The sequence below is a fragment of the Mirounga leonina genome, unplaced genomic scaffold (genome assembly GCF_011800145.1).
Source record: "Mirounga leonina isolate KUSES-001 unplaced genomic scaffold, KU_Mleo_1.0 Mir_151, whole genome shotgun sequence".
NCBI lineage: Eukaryota > Metazoa > Chordata > Mammalia > Carnivora > Phocidae > Mirounga > Mirounga leonina.
Window position 1 is genome coordinate 8,273,027 of NW_023270377.1, and position 19,200 is coordinate 8,292,226.

Below are 19,200 nucleotides of genomic sequence, written 5' to 3' on the forward strand. Positions count from 1 at the left end.
ATTCATTAAAAAAGAGAAGATAGCCAGAAGGGGAGGTGGGCGAGGCTCTCTTTGAGGAGGGGCAGAGTGGAGAACCGCTCTCTGCGGGCCCCTCAGTACGGACCCCTCCCAGGCCAGCTGGGGGCCCGGAGCAGGGGGCGAACTTGGTTCTGCCTGAGCAGAGTCATAGTGACAGCTTAAAAGGGTGTCACAGTCGGCTCTGTCAACCCCTTCACCCAACGATGGGGGGCCCATGCTCTGAGGGCCAGGTGACCTCCCCGCAGTCACACACAGCTGCTATTTCTGCAGAGATGCCCATATGCTGGGATGAATTACCCAGGCCCACTTCGGGGAGTTTCCATTCCAGTAGACACCCGAAAGTCACAGCATGCCCGGCCTGTAAAAATAGCCCGAGCTTTGGTCTCTAATGGGATCTCCTGGTCCCTACGCCCCTCCTGTGTGTGGGCAGCAGTCCTGCGTCCTAAAGCCCCGACAGGGCTGCAAGTCAGGACAGCCTTTCCTGACGCTGGCTGTCCCTGGGTGACGCCTGGCTTTTCTACAGGCTTCTTAACACCTCTGTGAGCACCCCTTGCTCCTTGTACCCCCACAACCCCCACCCTCTTTTTGGAAGCTGAGTCAGCACGAGAGGTCATGGGAGGGAGACCCTCTTCCTGGAAACATGCTCCCCTGCCCCAATCTGGTTCTGCACTCAGTGGGGAGGGACCCTCTGCAAGGCCCCTCTCCAGACCCAAGAAAGCCACTTGAAAAGCATCTTGGTCCCACCCCCTCATTTCACCGATGAGGAAGCTGAGCCCCAGAGAGGGAAGTGGTGCTCTCCGGAGCAGACTGGTGACCAAGCTGGGAGGACAAATGACGTCTCGCAGCTCACTCAGCTGCACTGGACCCCGAGCAGGTAACAGCCCCCCGCGCCCCCCACCAGGGCCACTTACAAAAACCGAGGCACAGAGCCACGGACTGACCTGGCTTTCCGGGATGGCAGGTAACTTTTCTGAGGCCAGCGGGGCCTCCGTGGTCTGGGTTCTGTCCAGATCTGCCCAGACCCAGTGTCCCCGAAGGCCGGAGCCCCAGCAGCCTAGCAGCCCCCATGAATCTCTATGAAAATAGCAATGGTAGGCAGAGGACTCCTGATGTTACTGACATTTCCTACGAGCCCTCAATTTCCTCCTGATCTGACTCAGGGTTGCAGTTTCTTGCTGGGGTGGGGAGACCTCATGGTAGGTAGCCCAGGAACCGTCCCCAGGGGAGCTGGGCTTGCGTGCCATCATCCATGCTGGCCCAGCTGCCTGCTCTCCCTGAACCCGGCCTGGAAAGCACCCACAGCCCAAGATGACACACTCACAGGAATCACCTGATAGCCCCTGAGCAACGGGCTCCAGGCAGGCCACAGCAGGGCTTGGGAGCCCGGGCCAGCCACTTACCAGTTGTGTAAACTTCCCTTGGTGTACCTTGGCCTTGTACCTCTCTGGAGAATGGGAGCAATGATGGTTTGTTTCCTCATGGGGCTCCTGAGAGCAGGAAGTGATGGAAGCGCTTGATCGTGCAGGAAGCAAATGGGCAGCTCTGACTGCTCTTATGTATTATAACTGGGTTATTCCCTATGTGTACCCCTATGGGACACTGATGACCGGCCCCACTTGGCCACAGTAGGGAAATCACCTCAGGTGATGCAGGTGGATCAGGGAAGTGGGCATTTGAAGGAAAGGATGAGGTTCTTAGGAGGGGAGGGGAGAGTCTGAGGGGAAAGAAGAGAAGTTAAGTGGAACCAGGCATGCTGGAAAGTGAGGAGGGGTTGCTGGGGGGCTCCTGGATATATTGGATGCTCTTGCTGGTGGTGCTGATGGGGAGCTGGGGTGGGCATGGGGAAGATAAAGGAGAAACTCAATGTGAGTACCAGTGAGGCCCCTCACCACCTGTTTGATCTTGGGTAGACTCTAGCTTCTCTGAGCCTCACTGTCCTCATCTGTAAAATGGGCATGATTATAACAACGTTCCAGGAATGTGCTGAGTTCCCACCACAGAACATTAGCACAGGGACGGCCACATCTCAAGTGCCTGAACTGAACCCCCTACTCCCCCAACTGCGTTCCAACCCGTGAGGCTCAGGGTGCAGCTCCAGCAAGATTTTGGAGTCTGGGAGATGCTATGTGCTCTGTCCCCTCTGTGTCCTGTTCCTTTTCACATCGTGTCCCCCAAAAGCCTAGCTCAGATGTAGACAGATGGACTTATTTACACCATGGTGTTAGTGGCAGGTAACTGCATCCAAGTAAATATTTATGTTCTAACTGTGGGATTCAGCCCTGCACCCCAGAGGAGACAGGAATTGCAGGCAAGGAACCTGGACGACAATGGTCCAGGGGAGTGTTCCTCCTCATACTACATCCCTCAGGCTGTACCAGCTCTGCTTGGCCATGGCTGGCCCTCCCTTCTCTTAGGTGGCTCACACCACAGTGCTCCCTGTGGGTGAGGAGTTTGGCAGGAAAAGAGAGGGGGGCTGGGGATCCTCAGCCCGCAAACCTCCTGAAGTTCCATTCTTACTGTTGCTGGCGTTTCTGCAAAGTCCGTCTGCTGCTGGAACGAGGGTTGGCTTGGCCTGGGCCACACAGCTGGGTTTAGGTGTCACCGCTGGGCATAACATGCCTGGGGCTGCCCCAGGTGGGACGCGGGGCCCAGGCAGCTGCAAGAATCAGAGCCCAGAGCCTGGCCCGTTAGCAGGTAGAGAGCCAGCTCGGGGAGGCCACGTGCTCCCGCCTTGCTGTTCAGAGGAGAGAACCCAGAATCCAGACGGAGGCCCCACAGCCAGAGAGAGCCAGGAGCCGAGGCCTCTGGACTCCCAGGCCTGTCCCTCTTCACACACAGGCTATTTTCTCTCCTCTTCACTAAACATTAGAAAACATTAATATATTGACAGAAGATTCCATTTTTTTGAAAAAAAAAAAAAAAAAAAAAAAACAGAACAAAACAAAACAAAACAAAAAACAAAAAACCTTCTGTATGTGTGAATTCCCCTAACAACATTCTGGATAAATGGATCTCCTGCCTTTGCTTACATACCTCTGGTGACAGAGAGCTCACTACATAGCAAGACTGCTCTGTCTGCTGTCAGATACTCTGTTAGCAAGGCAGGTCCGTCTCGATGGCATCTGGAGCCCATTCTATTGAGTCATATGGTGGAGCATGTCTTGAGCATTGGGGGATGCTAAAATGTATATTCTTTTATAGATCGTGAGCAACTCTAGTCCTTTCCACATATTCTCCTGGACTGCGGCCCCCTAGCCTCTCCACATGCAGCCTGAGCGGAGAGACAGCCCCCAGGGCACAGGTGATCAGAGCAGTGGAAGGGTCACTGTCACCCCAAGTTCCTCTTCTAGATTCTCAGTATAGCCCGGTTCTTCTTGTTTCTCACCATCTTTCCTGTTTGCAAGAATGCTTAAGAACTCCCATTTCCGGGGCGCCTGGGTGGCTCAGTTGGTTAAGCGACTGCCTTCGGCTCAAGTCATGGTCCTGGAGTCCCGGGATAGAGTCCCGCATCGGGCTCCCTGCTCGGCAGGGAGTCTGCTTCTCCCTCTGACCCTCCTCCCTCTCATGCTCTCTGTCTCTCATTCTCTCTGTCTCAAATAAATAAATAAAATCTTTTAAAAAAAAAAAAAAGAACTCCCATTTCCCCATAAGCTGTGACTACCTCTGCGTTTTGTGTATACAGATTCCTTCTTTCTAATATTTCAGTAATGTAGTTCTGATTTTATCTCTGACACACATTATTGAAGAGATCACTTAAGAGAATGTATAAAAGTACCTATTATATATTATTGATATCATGGTGCTCGGCAAATAGTTGTGCTTTCTTTGTGGTCTGAGACAGAAAGGGTAGACTTGCCATTGTCTTGAAGTCCCGGGCTAGGCCCAGGAATGGGATCCATTTGGTGAAAGATCCTTGTCTTCTCCCAAAGAAAGCGTATTCCCTTGATTTATGATTTAGTCCTCACTGATTTGCCTTTTTAATTGGGCTGTCTGGAGCTCAAAATTTCTCTACTTGATTGATGATACTCCAAGAGGGGAGCATGAAGGTCTCTACCTACAATTATATTTCTGTTTCTACTACTTTTTGCATTTCTGGCATGTTCCCATTATGTATTTCTTTGCTATGTGCATTAGAACAGAAATTGTTTTCTGTTTTAATTATTCATTGTAACTTTTACCTCTGTAAAGTCTCTGTGTTACTCTCTCAATTCTTTTTACGAAAAAAAATTACTTTGTCATATTCTCTTTTTGCTTTCTAGAGCTCTGTGTGCCTGATAACCCAAATTGCCCTATCATTTTACTCTGTCTATGCCTTTTTGTTTTCTCTGTGTTTCTTATCGGCAAAAAAAATTAGGTTTGGGCTTTTTATTTTTATTTTTTTAATGAATGCCCCTTTTTAGAGGGAGTGTTATCATTGTTAGGGAGTATTGTAATTCTATTATGTAATTGTTACATTTGTGTAAACCTCCACGGGGGTACCCCCCTGCTGTCTACATAGAGACCTGGCAGTTTTTTCACGTTTAGTTTCTATTGTGAATTTTCTCTTCCTTGTGTCCCTTTACAATAGACAAGATAATTTAACCTGAATATCCAATTTAGAAAATATTTAAGTTTTAACTCCGACATTTGTTTCTCTTAACAGCTGTCCAAGCTTTGGGAGGATTTATGTAAATATCTTCCCTTCCCTTGACCCAATCTCCATGGTGAAATCTGCAGTTTGAATGTCTTTTGTGTCAGTCTTCACTCCTTATGCTGTGCACAATTTTTATTGTGCTCCTCTTTGAGGTGGCATCTGCTCTCTCATCTGTCACTTCTAATTCTATCATGCATTGTCCCCGCGTCCCTCAGATGCAGCCTGTTGAAATGTTCATCTTTGGCCCGGCAACACTGATGTCTCATCAGCTGAGCCTGGGTTAGTCCAATGCATTCCTTTAAATTTTGTGTGACCCTCATTCCCGCCCCTGCCGTGCCTCAAACACACACCCCGACTTTTCTTCTTTTTAGGGAAAGTCAAAAGCCATTCTTATTTTTCTCCTTTTCTCCCAGCATTTACTACAACTTAAAAAAGCTAAGTTATTTTCATATCATCATTAATTAAGTAGAAAAATATATACACAGAGAGAGCAAGAGGAGAGAGAGAGAAAGGGAGGGAGATCTAAAAGATTGAATAAGCACCCACCATCTAACTGTTAGAATGTAACCAATGTTGGGCATATGGAAATTTTTTTCTAGGTTTTTTTCCCTATGTGTGGGTTTTTTTTTTTTTTTTAATCACAGCTGAAGTCATTCTGAATGTATCGTTCTATAGTTTGTGGGTTTTTTACTTAACATAGTCAGCATAAACATAACATAATCAGACAGAAAAATTTTCCATTGAGTAGATTTACCATCGTGAAATTAAGCTCTGGTTGGCATTTAAATGCGTGTGTGTTTTTTGCTATTAGAAAAAATGTTCAAGTAAACACACTTTCTGCACACAACTTTTCTTTCCTTTTCTTGATTTACTTAAAGTAAATTTTTAACCACTGGATGAAAGATTAATAAGGTTTCTCTGACTTGTACTCTAAGTTATCAAATCTAGAAGCTGTATACATTCACCAGCATATCGATGACTGTTTCACAGAACCGTTACCAGCTTATTTGTTGAAATGATGAGCAAAAGTTTGATCTCTTTGTAAAGCCTCTTCTGGGAACTGTCTTTCCTTTGCCTGTTTGTCTCCTGAGGGTCTTCGTATTATATATTTTTTATACTCTTCATAAAGAAAGAACATCATTCATCTGATGTATCTGTGTATTTTCTTTCCCTGGTATATTACTTGATGTGAAAATGTTTTAACAAAAAGAGATTTTTGTTCAAAAGAAGGTTTCTACATATTGTGGTCAGAATATAGCCAACATCAGTTCCGCTTTTTTTTTTTTAATGGAAGACTTTCTTCTTGGTAGGCAGATAATTCATTTTGGGAACCGTTTCTTGGGTACTCGAGGAAAAAGTGGATTACCTCTCTGTTTAAAACCAACTTCAAGAGCTATTAATTAAATTGCATTCATTCTATTGTTCATATAACTCTACATCCTAATTTCTATTTTGCCTGCTTCATCTATTCAGATTTACAGTATATGAGAGTCTGCCACTCAGGTGTGTCTTTGTCAATGGCCCCTGAAATTCTAGCAATTATACTTCATGTGTTCTTATAGGATGTCATTCCGTGCACAAGATAACTATATAGGCCTTCACAAGTTTTCCTTTATTAATGTAAAATAAATTTAGCTCTGATGTGTGGGTTTATTATGAAATTCTATAATGCTGGATATGAATATTGCCAGTCTGACTTCCTTTTTGTTCATATTTGTCTGCCATATATATCACCATGGGACTTTTACTTTGTTTTTCTTTTTTAAGATTCTATTTATTTATTTGTCAGAGAGAAAGAGAGAGAGCACACACAAGCAGGGGGAGCGGCAGGCAGGGGAGAAGCAGGCTCCCCGCTGAGCAGAGAGCCCCGATGTGGGGCTCGATCCCAGGACCCTGAGATCATGACCTGAGCCGAAGGCAGATGCTTCACGGACTGAGCCACCCAGGCGCCCCATGGGACTTTTTGACCATTTCTCTATCATTCTCTGTGATCTTCAACATAAACAATGAAAAATTGTATCTCATAATTGAACTAAAAATGTTAGTTAATAAAGGAAAGTGTAAATTTTTCACGTTTATCGTCATTTCTATCCTCAAATCCCTTTTTCCACTCTATTTACTCCTTTGTTATAGGGTCTGATTTGTTTGTTTTTATCTTCTTTGGTGATTTTGAAGATAGGCATCCTGTTTTTAATGGTCAGTGGTTAGTTACTTCAAGGTTTTTTAAAAAAAATCTTACACTTTCTGTAATTATCAAAGTGAAACAAAACAGAACAATAATTTTAATTTTTTATGGAATATTTGCTTCACCCGTATCCTATTATTCCCACACCCCTGCCCCATACACCCCAAGGATATTCTTCCTTCTTTGTGAATTGATCTAAGGTATTAACTCTTGTTTTTTTTTTTTTAAGTGACCTCTTTTACGGTGTTTTTCTTTTAATTTTACATCTGTAACTATCTTCATCGTAACTGTGTTTTTATTCTTCATTGTTATTATCTCGTGGAGGTCTAAATATTTGCCTCTTGGAGTCCATTTCCTTCCGGAAGCCACACCTATCTGATGATGGCTTTCTGTGATCTTCACACCTTCACAGAAACCCAGTTGGGTAGGAAAGTCTTGTGTCCAAATTTTCTCCCTCAAACCTCTTCTGCTGTGAATCAGTTTTTCAGAGAAGTTTCCAAGGAATTTGGTTTGTTTATTCACAGATGTTTGTAGGGCTCGATATTAATGTCATTTAAATATGTGAGCAGGGGCGCCTGGGTGGCTCAGTCGATCAAGAGTCTGCCTTCGGCTCAGGTCATGATCCCAGGGTCCTGAGCCCTGAGCCTGCTTCTCCCTCTCTCCCACAGCTCATGCTCTCTCTCTCTCTCAAATAAATAAATAAAATCTTAAAAAAAAAAAAAATAAAGATGTGAGCAGATCATCTGGGAGGGGCTCTCTCTCCATAAATTTTGCATGAAACTCAGCTCCTCCCATCCAAGTTCTCCCCTTCTCCATTGTTCCATTCAGCCCCACCTCTCAGGCACCTCGCTGCCGGTGACTAACGAAGGTCATCACGGGCCCTTCGGGTCTATTCATAGGCCCGATTTGCTTGACCCATGACCTCTCCCCGCTCAGTTCTATTTCCTTCCTGGTAGGAGGCTGGAGACAGGCCCGATCAAATGCTGCCGGTGAGGCAATAGAACCCCCCATCCCTGCCGAAGAAAGCTAACACCTGTAGATGGTCCTGTTTGACATGGTAATTGGGAATGTCCCCACCACTGCCTGTCACACAATAGTCAGCTTCTGATGTAAATGGAGGTGTTAGGACAGCCTCGGTGGTGGCTCTCGGGGGGCTGCTCCAGCTTCCCTTCAGGAGAACGTCCCTTCAGGAGAACCGGCTGCCCCCTGGGAGCACAGGTGACAGCCCAGTGTGGCAGATCCGTTGGTGTGGGTCCCTGGGCTGCCTGGCACAGGGACTATCGAGGGGTCCCGGCAACAGGTCAGGTGTGGGGAGCTTGCTGGCTCCCACCTCAAGGGGGCTGACTTTTACTGGCGGCCCATCTTTGAGAAAAATGACTCTTTTATCTCTAGCTGCAGCCTGGAGCCTTTTTGTCTTATTCCAGAGAAGTTCCTGATCTTTTTTTTTTTTTTTTTTTTTAAAGAAGGTTTTCAAAAAGGTGGTTTCCTTGAACTTTCGGAGGGAGTTCAGAGGATTAATTTTTCAGATTCTCTGCTTACTCTGCCATTAGCTGGAAGTTTTTTTTTTTTTTTTCCCCAAACTGATTTCCTTTTGCCAGTCCAGAGTGCTTTCTCTGACTTCAAAGATTAGCGTTTGAAAAGTTCCCATTTGAAGTCTGTCAGTAATTCAAATGTGACCTTTAGGATGGTCCCGCTGGAGAACACCGAGGGCTGAGTTGTGTCTTTTTTCCACACATCCACCTGGTACCATCGAGTCAGACAAGCCCCAGCATCCATCAGACCATTTTCTCCCTTCCTTTTTTTTTTTTTTAAGATTTTATTTATTCATTTGAGAGAGAGAGACAGAGGGAGAGAGAGAGAGCATGAGCAGGTGGGTAGGCAGAGGGAGAGGCAGGCTCTACCCTGAGCAAGGAGCCCAACGCAGGACTTGATCCCCGGACCCTGGGATCACCACCCAAGCTGAAGGCAGACACTCTCTTCCTTTTTCATTGGTGTGTTCAATTCAGCCGTATGCTGGGGTTGGGTTTGGGTTTAACTTTGAGCATCACTGATTTTTTTTTTTTGCTGCTGTTGGCCCTTTTAGTTCTAGTCACTGAACCACCGGTGATGTGGTAGATTCGTCCATGGAGTGTGCCTGAGCATGACCCAGCCCCACACGGATGCCCTAGTTCCTTTTTCTACAGTCGTGTTGAATCTCTTTAAATACAAACCTGTATTTGAACTCCTTTTTTTGTGGTTCTTGGTTTACTTCTGTTTCTGCTGCTTAAGTGAAATCTCTGAACCAATTGCGCCTTCCTGTTTGGTGTTGCGACACTTTCTGGTGAGACCTGGATTGAATATTTGCCTGCTTTTCTTGTCATTTTTGAAATTTCTCTTGCTGCCTCCAAGTTATTCTAGCTAGTTTTTTGAGGTAGGCCTGTGGATCTTTTGGCATTTTTAGTCTGGAGGAAGCAGCCTGCCAGCTTGTTTTTCCTGCAGGTGTGTTCAGGTAGAAGCAGTTACACCGGGCTTCCACGCCGCACAACGCCAGGGGGCGCCATTCACGCCGACCTCAGGGGCCTAAAACTTTGAATGTGAGGAAATACATTTTCCTAGATCTTTTGTGACATCAACCCCTGAGAACAGTTAACACATAGGAAAGCCACCAACTCGAGTAATGTGTGTTAAATGTTTAACACATAATCTCTCCATGGAGGATATAAAAATATATTCCTTTTTTAGGGAGGGTTTGGGAATGGCATGATAAGGTCTTAAAAAACCCAAATATAGGGTCTTAAAAATGCCCAAGTCTTTCCGTCCCTAAAACTTTCAAGGGAGCTCTACTGATGAGAAACAATAGCAGAATGGGGATTCTCTTAATGATATCCGTGTAGCAAAGAAATAAGTCACCGGGATGGTCGCTGTGGAAGTTTTTGTTTCCTAGTAAAACCCTATGAAACCTGAATGTTCGTCAATAGCTGTTGGCTAAATGGGTTGTGGTAGCTCCACACAACAGGATGTAAGTGTGCCATTAAGAAGAAAAAGCCAATTCATAGATGCTGATGTGGAACAATTTCCAAGAAACGTTGTAAAGTGAAAAAGCAAGGGACAGAGCTGTGGGTGTAATATTTTCCAAATTTAAAGAAACATCATATATACATATATATATATGTATGTACGTATGCATATCTGTGTGTGTGTATGCATATCCTTGGAAAATTTCTGGAAAAACTATGCACAGAATGGTTAACTGTGGTTGTCTCTAGAAAGGAGAACCGAGGCTCTGGGGTACAACGGAAGCTTCTGTCCTCTTTCTTTCTTTCTTTTCTTTTCTTTTTTTTTTTTTTTGTACCATCTGAATATCTTATTGAATGCATGGGATACTTTTTCAATAAAAGAAAAAAACCAGTAGAATAACAGAAGCTCAGCAAATGAGTGCATTGGTCGCTAGCACAAGATTCTTGGTAAAAGGCGATGTTGGCGCCTAATCTCTGCTGTGTCTACATTTTGGGCCCCCTGCCCCTGCTGCCAGAGAGTCCCTGAGGGTGGGAGAGGCGCAAGGAGAAGCCGTGGCCAGCATGACTGACCTCTCCCACGCAGCGGCCCTGTGTGCTCCTGGGCCTGGCACAGACCAGCCATGTCAGCAGGTCTGCGTCCTTTGGGGTGGGGGTGGGGCATGAGAAAGGAGGGGTGCGTGCATGGAGTCTGGGTCATCTTTGATTTCTCTGTCCAGCCTCACTGGTTCTGCAGGCAGGTCGAATGTCTCCTGGGTTTGATCTGCTCCAGGGCCACTGTTATGGACGGAATGTTTGTGTCCCATCCCCCTTCCCAAATTCATATGCAGAAATCTAATCCCTACCCCCCGCCGCAAGGTGGTGGTATTAGGAGGTGGGGCCTTTGGGAGGTGATTAAGACCTTCTGAATGGGATTAGTGCTCTTAGAAAAGAGACCCCAGAGAGCCCTCTTGTCCTTTTTCTGCCATGTGAGGTCGTAAAGAGAAGCTAGCAGTCCGCAACCTGGCAGAGGGCCCTCCCCCAACCGTGCTGGGTCCCTGATCTGTGACATCCAGCCTCCAGAGCTGTGAGAAAGGAATTTATGTTGTTTATAAGCTACACAGTCCATGGTATTCTTTTTTTTTTTTTAATTTTATTTATTTATTTGACAGAGACAGAGCGAGAGAGGGAACACTAGCAGGGGGAGTGGGAGAGGGAGAAGCAGGCTTCCCGCCGAGCAGGGAGCCCGATGTAGGGCTCGATCCCAGGACCCTGGGATCATGACCTGAGCCGAAGGCAGACGCCTAACCGACTGAGCCAGCCAGGTGCCCCTGGTCCATGGTATTCTGTTACGGAAGCCCGAACCAAGGCAGCCACCTACGACGGTGTAGAGATCCCCAATGGCACGCACCTGCCCTCCACACCCCCAGATTCAGCTCTGCGGTGAGACCTGGCCAGGGCCTGCCTTGGACCCTCGTCTTTGGCCTGTTCGGAAGCCCTGACTTGTCTCCGGCTTGTCACCTCCAGCCCTTATGTCTTTCCAGCTTCAAGTGTCACCGAGACAGCCCCAACCCCCTTTCTGGAAACCCAAGTAAGAGTTACTGTTGCTTTTCAATGCCTCTGGGTGGGTCAAATGTCCATCCCTGAACCAGTGAACAACTAGTCACCGTGTCCGAGGGAATGCAATGTGCCACCCTGCCCTAGTTATATTTTCAGTTATGTGAAATTCTGTCCTTTGCTTAAGCCATTCTGGGCCAGGGTTTGTCATTGCTACTACTTTCAACAGGAGTTCTGATTGAAAACAAGGGACAGACGTTCACACACAATTCCATTTTTGTGAAAGAGAAAAGCACTCGTGCACACATGTGTGCATGAGTGTGTGTGCGTGAGAGAGAGAAAGAGTCTGGAGCGAAATGCCCAAAAAGGTAATAGCGCTTATATTGGGCAGCAGGATTAGAGGCAATTTGCTTTCTTGCATTTTCTAGTTGTTATTTAGTAGGCACAAATGGCTGTGTTATACAGTCACTGGGGAGCCGTCGCTTGCGGGGAGCCGTCGCTTGCGGCGAGCGAGAGGGACTTCATCTCATCTGTTGTTGGTGTTGCAGGAAAGGACATGAGCCAGCAACTCAACAAGAGCCAGAACTGCTCCTTCAGGGACGTGGATGAGCTGATGAAAACCGTGCAGCTGGTGGTCCATATCCCCACCTTCCTCCTGGGCCTCCTCCTCAACGTGCTGGCCATCCGAGGCTTCAGCACCTTCCTGAAGAAGAGGTGGCCGGATTATGCGGCCACCTCCATCTACATGATCAATCTGGCCATCTTCGACCTGCTGCTGGTGCTGTCCCTTCCGTTCAAGATGGCGCTGTCCAATGTGCGCGCATCCCTTCCTTTCTTCTGTACCTTGGTGGAGTGCTTCTACTTCATTAGCATGTACGGGAGTGTCTTTACCATCTGCTTCATTAGTCTGGACAGATTCTTGGCCATCCAGTACCCATTCCTGGTCAGCCACCTCCGGTCCCCCAGGAAGATCTTGGGGATCTGTTGCACCATCTGGGTCCTGGTGTGGGCCGGGAGCATCCCTATCTACAGCTTTCACGGGAAGGTGGAAAAGTACACGTGCTTCCACAACATGTCCGATGGCACCTGGAGTGCCAAGGTCTTCTTTCCCCTTGAGGTGTTCGGCTTCCTTCTTCCCATGGGTGTCATGGGTTTCTGTTCATCCAGGAGCATTCACATCCTGGTGGGCCGTCGGGATCTCACCCGGGACTGGGTCCAGCAGAAGGCCTGCATCTGGACAATCGCGGCCAGTCTGGCTGTCTTTGTGGTCTCCTTTCTTCCGGTCCACCTGGGTTTCTTCTTGCAGTTCCTGGTACGGAACGGCTTTATTGTGCAGTGCAGCGCTAAGCAGAACATCAGCTTGTTCTTGCAGTTGTCCATGTGTTTCTCCAACATCAACTGCTGCCTAGATGTCTTCTGCTACTACTTTGTCATTAAAGAATTCCGCATGGACATCATGGCCCACAGGCCTTCCAGGGTCCAGCTTGTTCTCCAGGATACCATGATCAGTAGGGGCTAAGGAGAGAAAGACCTATGCAGAGGATGAAAACCCCAGCCCAAAATTCTGGTAGCAGATACCCTGTTCCAAGGTTTCTGATGTGGTGGACAAATGTGGCACGTCTACTGGTATGCTTTCCCTTTTGATGCTCACCGAACACTGTCTTTGCTCCTTATGCTCCAAAGACCTTTCCCCCGCACCCAGGCAGCTCAACATAAATCACCCAGTATTTGGGAATCTCTAAGGACCCAAGAACCAGGTGAATTCTTTATAAGCTCAAAAACATGAGCCAGAAAAACTGAAAAAAAGGAGACCATCTGAGCAAGGCTGTTTCCCAGCTCCCCCCATCCTTCTGTTAGACTAGAAGATTCTGGAGAGGAAGAGAGAGGAGTTAGGAGAGAGAACCAAGAGGGTTGGTCACAGTGGAAGGTGTTCTGGGCAGAGAAGGAGGAGTAAGGATGTATCGAGCTCCGTTTTGGTTTGGGGGTCGCAGGGTAGAGCAGACTTACCCTTCCCAGTCCCTTCTCAGGCTCTGGTGGCCAATAACCTCATAACAAGTGGGGGTGATGAGGGCAGAGCAAGAACATACAGAGAGCCCCAAGTTTCCTATGGGGAAGAAAGGTCCAGACAGCCAGCCAAACCTTCCTGTGCCCACGAGAAGGTGGCAGAAGGATGAGGGAAGCTGATGTGAACCAGGCCGTGGCGAAGCTACAGATGCATTGTGGAGGCAGTGGGGACAGAATGGAAAGGTGTTGGTGGCACCTAGGGAAGGAAGGAGACAGGCCAAGGGCTGGCAGTGGACAGCCACCCCCCATTGCCATCATGGCATCCACGACACGGAGCTTTAGCTCGGACCCAGTGGGAAGAGAGGCGGTGGAGACAAGACTAAGAGAGGGGAAATTCCTGAACGTGACCGACTTGCTACCTTGAACAGACTGGGAGATTGTTGGTTAGGCCGTTTCACTGAGATCGAGGAGAAAGAATCAGGCTTGATTGGGCTCTGCCAGAGGAGAATAAGTCACTCATGCTGTCTCGCCCACCTGAGTCCTGTCTGGGCGGCTGGCTGGGTGGCACTGTCCCCAGGACTGTCTCTCTCCAGGGGCCGGGAGGGAGAAAATGAGCCAGCCAGGACTTGGAGGAACCATCTCGATGGCAAGGAGCTCCTGGCAGTTCCTGGTTGGAGACTGTAAACAGTCGATCACGGTTTGGACAGGGCTTCTTGGATGATCTTGAGGAGGCGCTGCCGTGACAGCCGAAAGCCTTCTGATGACTCAGGCCACTCCAGAGAATAAAACAATTCCAAGGATCAATTGTGGGGTGGTTTTGCAAGGCAGAGAGTGGGATGAGATGTAAGAGATGAGACTTTGTGTGAAAAAGGGGGAGGTCTTGAGGAAGAAAAGAACCACTTTCTACCTGTAGGGAAAGAGGCTTCCACTGCCAATTGGTGGACGGAAGGTAGGGTGGCAGGGTGGCGGGGAAGGGGGTGGTTTAGATAAAACCCTGACGGGAGGCAGGGGCAGAGGCTGAGGTCGGGTGATTACCCCAGGCTTGCAGCTACAGGGCTCTGTGAGGGGCTGGGGAGTGGCAGGGAGGAAGGATGGAGGGCAGAGCTGCTTCCTGCTTGAGAATCCCCAGCTCGACCGAGAGCAGTCCAAGGCCAGAGCCCCTCTACCTCCTGCTTCGGCCGCAGCCAGCTCAGTGGTCTGGTGCAGGGAAGGGTGAGGAAGCAAGTGTCAATGCAGGGGTGGAAATGGGTGTGGAGGAGTGATCCCAACCAGGATCAGAGAGGCTCCGGCCCCGCAGACTGGGCCTCCGGGAGGCGGCAGCCCGGGGCAGGCACTCTGCAGACCCAGCTGCCCCAAGGTGCCATGGCCATCCTGCACAGAGGCTCTAAGGAAGCCGGTTGTTAAACCCAGTAGGACACTTGTGCCGGCCGGGGGTCAGAGCCCATGCATGTGTGTAGTCTTCTCCTCCAATTTCTCTCTTTGTGCTGGGAGCTGGGAGCTGGGAGCCCATCGTGTGGCATTTACATCTCCCAGTGTACTTAGGGCTGGACAGACTTCCTAAGAGAAAGGAGATGGCAGCGCCCTGACCACCCCCATCACCCCCTGTGATGTTCATAAACATAAAGTTTGTCTCGTGGGCAGCCTGACCCTGCCCTAGCTGGGTGACAGAGAAGGCAGGACGGGGGGAGGTCCATGAGCCATGTAGGTCCTTGCAGGGAGATAGCAGCCTCAGGTCTATGTGGCAACTGTGGGCTTGTGGGTGAGCCTTGGAGAACGCCCCCCTCCCCCACCGACTGATCCCAACACTGGGGGAGGACACAGGCCTCTTCTCTCTCTCCATGCAGACCCATCCTGGCTTTCGAGTCGTAGGGGACTCATCGGGGCCTGTGGGAGCAGGATCAGGCCCAGGACTTCAGGCCAGCCTGCTCTGCAGGGGGATCCACACTCCTTCCCAGCAGGCAGGGAAGGGGCAGAGGTCAGGGCGCGGGTTAGGGCTGGGTGCTGAGGCATCCAGGGGCCCACTCCCGCCAGCAAAAGGCAGTCAGTGAGTTGGGGAGCTCTGAGCTCAGTTGTGGAAATGGCTGAAATGCCTGCCCGTAAGGGAGGCCTGGGGACATTATTTGGTTGTAAATGTGACCATAGTCTTCCTCCTAGTCTGGAAAAACCCGAGACGTACTTGTTATATGTATATGTGTGAAACTAGCACAATTCATTGGGAAAATGATTTGATTATCTGGATTTGCCAAATAAACGGATTCCTATAATGCTGTGTGACATGGTCTTGGTCCGCAGTGGCTCCAGGGAAGAACTGGCCCCTGAAGGCCCTGGCCTGGTGACCCAACCGTCTTGGCCGAAGGGGCCAAGAACGGCTCAGGCCGGAGCAGCTGCACGGACGCCGAGTGCGAGGAGGTGGGAGCTGCCCGCGGCATAGTTCCCCGCACCCACTTCGGGGCTTGGCTCCCTGTGGCAGCAGCTGGGCCACAGAGACCCCACAAGCCCAGCTCCTGTCCCTCTAGGACTGAGTCCGCCACACCCTCTCCCTCCATTTTGTCCCACTACCACCATGATACTGGAGCAGCTTCCAGAGGCCCTGGTTCCTTTTACAGACATTGCGTGGCCCAGCATAGGAGACCTGCTCATCACCAAGGGGCTAAAGACACAGGGCCAGCCCCCAGAGGTCCTTCGCTGTGACCTCTCCCTTTGCCGACCACCCATGGTGTGAGTCTGACTCTCCCGGGTTAAATCTGAGTTTTCCTTCATGGCTCCTCACATGTGAATCCTGCTCCCCTATCCAGAGCTCCTGGAGAGTGTGAGCTCCTAGATGCTGGCTTGGGCCACTGCTTTCTCCTAAATTCCCCACAGTCTCAAGCACAGCCCAGTTACTGCCTGGGTGCCGAGGGCTGGCTGGAGACATCCTCGCTCCTGACAGTTGCTGTGTGTCTCCCCACACCCCCCAAATCCATATGTTGAAGTCCTAACCCCTAGTATGATAATATTTGGAAATGGGGCCTTTGGGAGATACTTCGTTTTAGATGAGGTCCTGAGTCTGGAGCCCTCACAACGGGACTAGCGTCCTTATGGAAGAGCCACCAGAGTGTATGCTTTTTCTCTCTCCCCCTGCATGTGCTGAGGAAGGCTGTGTGAGGACTTGGGGAGAAGGCGGCCATTTGCAACCCAAGGAGAGAGCCCTCAGCAGACGTCAGCCCTGCTGATACCTTGATCCTGGGCATCCAGCCTCCAGAACAGTGAGATACATTCCTGTTGTGCAAGTCTATGGTCTTTTTTTAGGGCAGACCAAGAAGACCAGTACCACAGCCAGCTCCTGCTGACCCCGGAGCCATCGCCCATCTGGGCCGAGTCCCCTCAGGGGCAAGGACTGACCCTCCTTCGGGATATCGGCCCCCGGGGAGCACTTGACATGCAGAATGCTAGTCCATGAGCTGCACAGTCCTCTTGCATCCCTCTGTGGGGACGCTGTGGAGCTGAAAGCCGGTCTATTAATGCTACATAGCTGCTGTGGGTACCGATGACATTGGCAAGAGTAAGACAACTTGTCGCAAGTCGCCACAAATAAACACTAACTGCAAAGACGCTTGAAATGGCCGAGGGCCAGCAGGTGACTGTGGAGACCAGCAGAGACTAAAAGGGCTGCAGTTAATAGGCCCGTGAGGAGAGAGCCTCGTGTGCGGAGCAGGCTGGAGGCAGGGACACGGTACCACGCGGAGATGGGGGACACCCCCACACGGGACTGCCCTCCACCGTGAGGACCCCACTGCTGGGGGGGCAGGGGCCTCAAGACCCACAAGAGTGGCACTTTTTGGGGGAAGCATCTACCCCCCCAACTACGATCACAGCCCCCTCTCTCCTTTTCCCGCCCGCAGCCGGCTTCCCCGTGAGCCCAGGACACACAACCGTGAACAGGCATCTGAGAGAGTGTGGGGGGCAGGGCGCGGAGGACTCGTGGGGCTTGAAGCAGAAGGACAAACGGACAGCCCCCCCCACCCAATTTGAGCCCGAGCATCCCATACCCAGCCAAGAGCCCTGCAAGGTGCATTCTCTTCACAAACCCCCCACTGGAGGGGCCCCGTAGCTCCTTGCTCGTGAGCTACAACCTAAGTGTGGCCCTCTTGCACTTTGAAGTCTCCGCAGTAAGATCTGAAGCACTGTCACTTCAAAGCCTGATGTCGGTTCTGCTTGGCGGAGGGGCCCCGAGTTCACCCGAGGCCTCAGACAGCCTTTGTTCTTGGGGGGCCGTCACCCAGACGCTCCCTGTGAGGGGGAAGCTGTCGAGACGGGGCTCCAGGGGGCGCCTACAGTCACGCAAACCCTACAAAGCGCGTGCCCCGGTGAGAGACCTCTTCTCTAGGGACAGCTCGGGCCGTACATCCGGGCCGGTGACGGTGCTCAGCTCTGTGTGTGTGTCCGCCGGAGGCCCCACAGGATCGAGGAGAGATACTCAGGAATCAGGCTTGACTGGGCTGAATGCAGATGGTCCAAGGATCCAAGATCCAAGGATCCAAGCTGCTTCTCATGGACGGTGCATTCACCATGGCATGACTCTGACTTGGGGACCCTATTGTGTCCAGGAACCCAGTGATCGTGTGGGAGGTTCAGGGTCAAACCACAGCTCTGTCAGTGTGTGGTGGGGTTTCCCCGCAGGGCAGAGAAGCCTTATGAACTAGAGGCCTGGCACCAGATGGGTGGAGAAACCTCACCCTCCGCAGGGGGTGCTGGGCTCTGGGCTCTGGGTGTGGCCACCTCCGGGGGCGGATACAGGCCCCTTTGCTGTGCTTTTCCTCTGGTTTCCCTAAATCTTAGGCATGAACTTAAAGTGGCAGCCGGAGCTGAGCTGATGGGATCCAGTGTGTGCATCGGAGCGGGGCATGGCCCAAAGGCAGAATCAGGAGGCATGTGGGGAACTAGGCAGGAGGAGACCCAGGAATACCTGGGGAGGGGAACCCAGCAGAAAAAATGGACTCCCTGCACTGAGGGCCTCAGAGCGGCTGGGCAGTAGGTCGTCCTTGGACCCCACAAGATCCACCCAGAGGAGAGCAGGCAGAACATTGGTCAGCAGCTCAAGCCACTCGGCTGGATCTACTCCGTGAGGAGAGGCTGGGGCTACATATGTAGCTGGCCCCGAGAAGTAGAGAGGCCAAGTCTGAGTCAGGGTGGGAAGCCACAGAGGGCAGAGTGAGTGGCCTCGTTCTGGGAAGGAATGCAAAATGGGCAGGTAGAGAAAGTCCCTGGGAGCAGAGGCAGCCGGGGACCTTGGTGCCCAAGTGTGGGCCTTTACAGAAGTCAAACCCAGTGTCTTTGCCTTGAAGTGCCTTGGAGACTGTCCAAGGGCATGGAGTGCGTTCAGGGCAAAGCCCTACCTCGAGGGGGGTGGGTTTAGGTGGTGGGTTTTCTCAGTGCTCAACTGATGGTCCATGGCTTCGGGGAACTGGATGGTGCCAGAGATCAGCCGAGGAAGCCAGAGTGCCAATGACGTGAATGAGTGATTTGATTTCCAAGAGGAGTGCACATCACCTCCCCATGGGTCCCACCTCCCTCAGGAAGGGGACTTGGGGCCTGTTACGGACTGAATGTTTGTGTCCCTCCAAATTCATATGTTGAAATCCTCACCTCCAATAGGATGATAGTTTAGGAGGTGGGGCCTTTGGGAGGTGACTAGGTCATGAAGGTGGAGCCCTCAGGAGTGGGATTAGGGCCCTGGTGAAAGAGACCCCAGACAGCTCCTTTCTCTGCCACGTGATGACACAGCGAGGAATCATAGTCTGTGGAGAGAGAGACAGCTCCCCGCAGAACCTGACCATGCTGGCACCTTGATC

General features: G+C 50.3%; 1 protein-coding gene across 1 annotated transcript; it reads left to right on the forward strand.

The window, feature by feature from the left end:
• The first annotated feature begins 806 nt into the window (after window positions 1-806).
• On the forward strand, window positions 807-15,654 carry GPR55 (G protein-coupled receptor 55). Its single transcript, XM_035006910.1, has 2 exons — window positions 807-892; window positions 11,914-15,654. Exons 1-2 carry the CDS (start codon window positions 850-852, stop codon window positions 12,882-12,884), a joined length of 1,014 nt encoding a protein of 337 aa, XP_034862801.1. The 5' UTR covers window positions 807-849; the 3' UTR covers window positions 12,885-15,654.
• The last annotated feature ends 3,546 nt before the right edge of the window (window positions 15,655-19,200 follow it).

Coding starts and splice junctions, on each gene's coding strand:
- GPR55 (XM_035006910.1), top strand. CDS start 850: ATGACGTCTCGCAGCTCACTCAGCTGCACTGGACCCCGAGCAG. Junction 893..11,913: donor CTGCACTGGACCCCGAGCAG/GTAACAGCCCCC, acceptor TTGGTGTTGCAG/GAAAGGACATGAGCCAGCAA.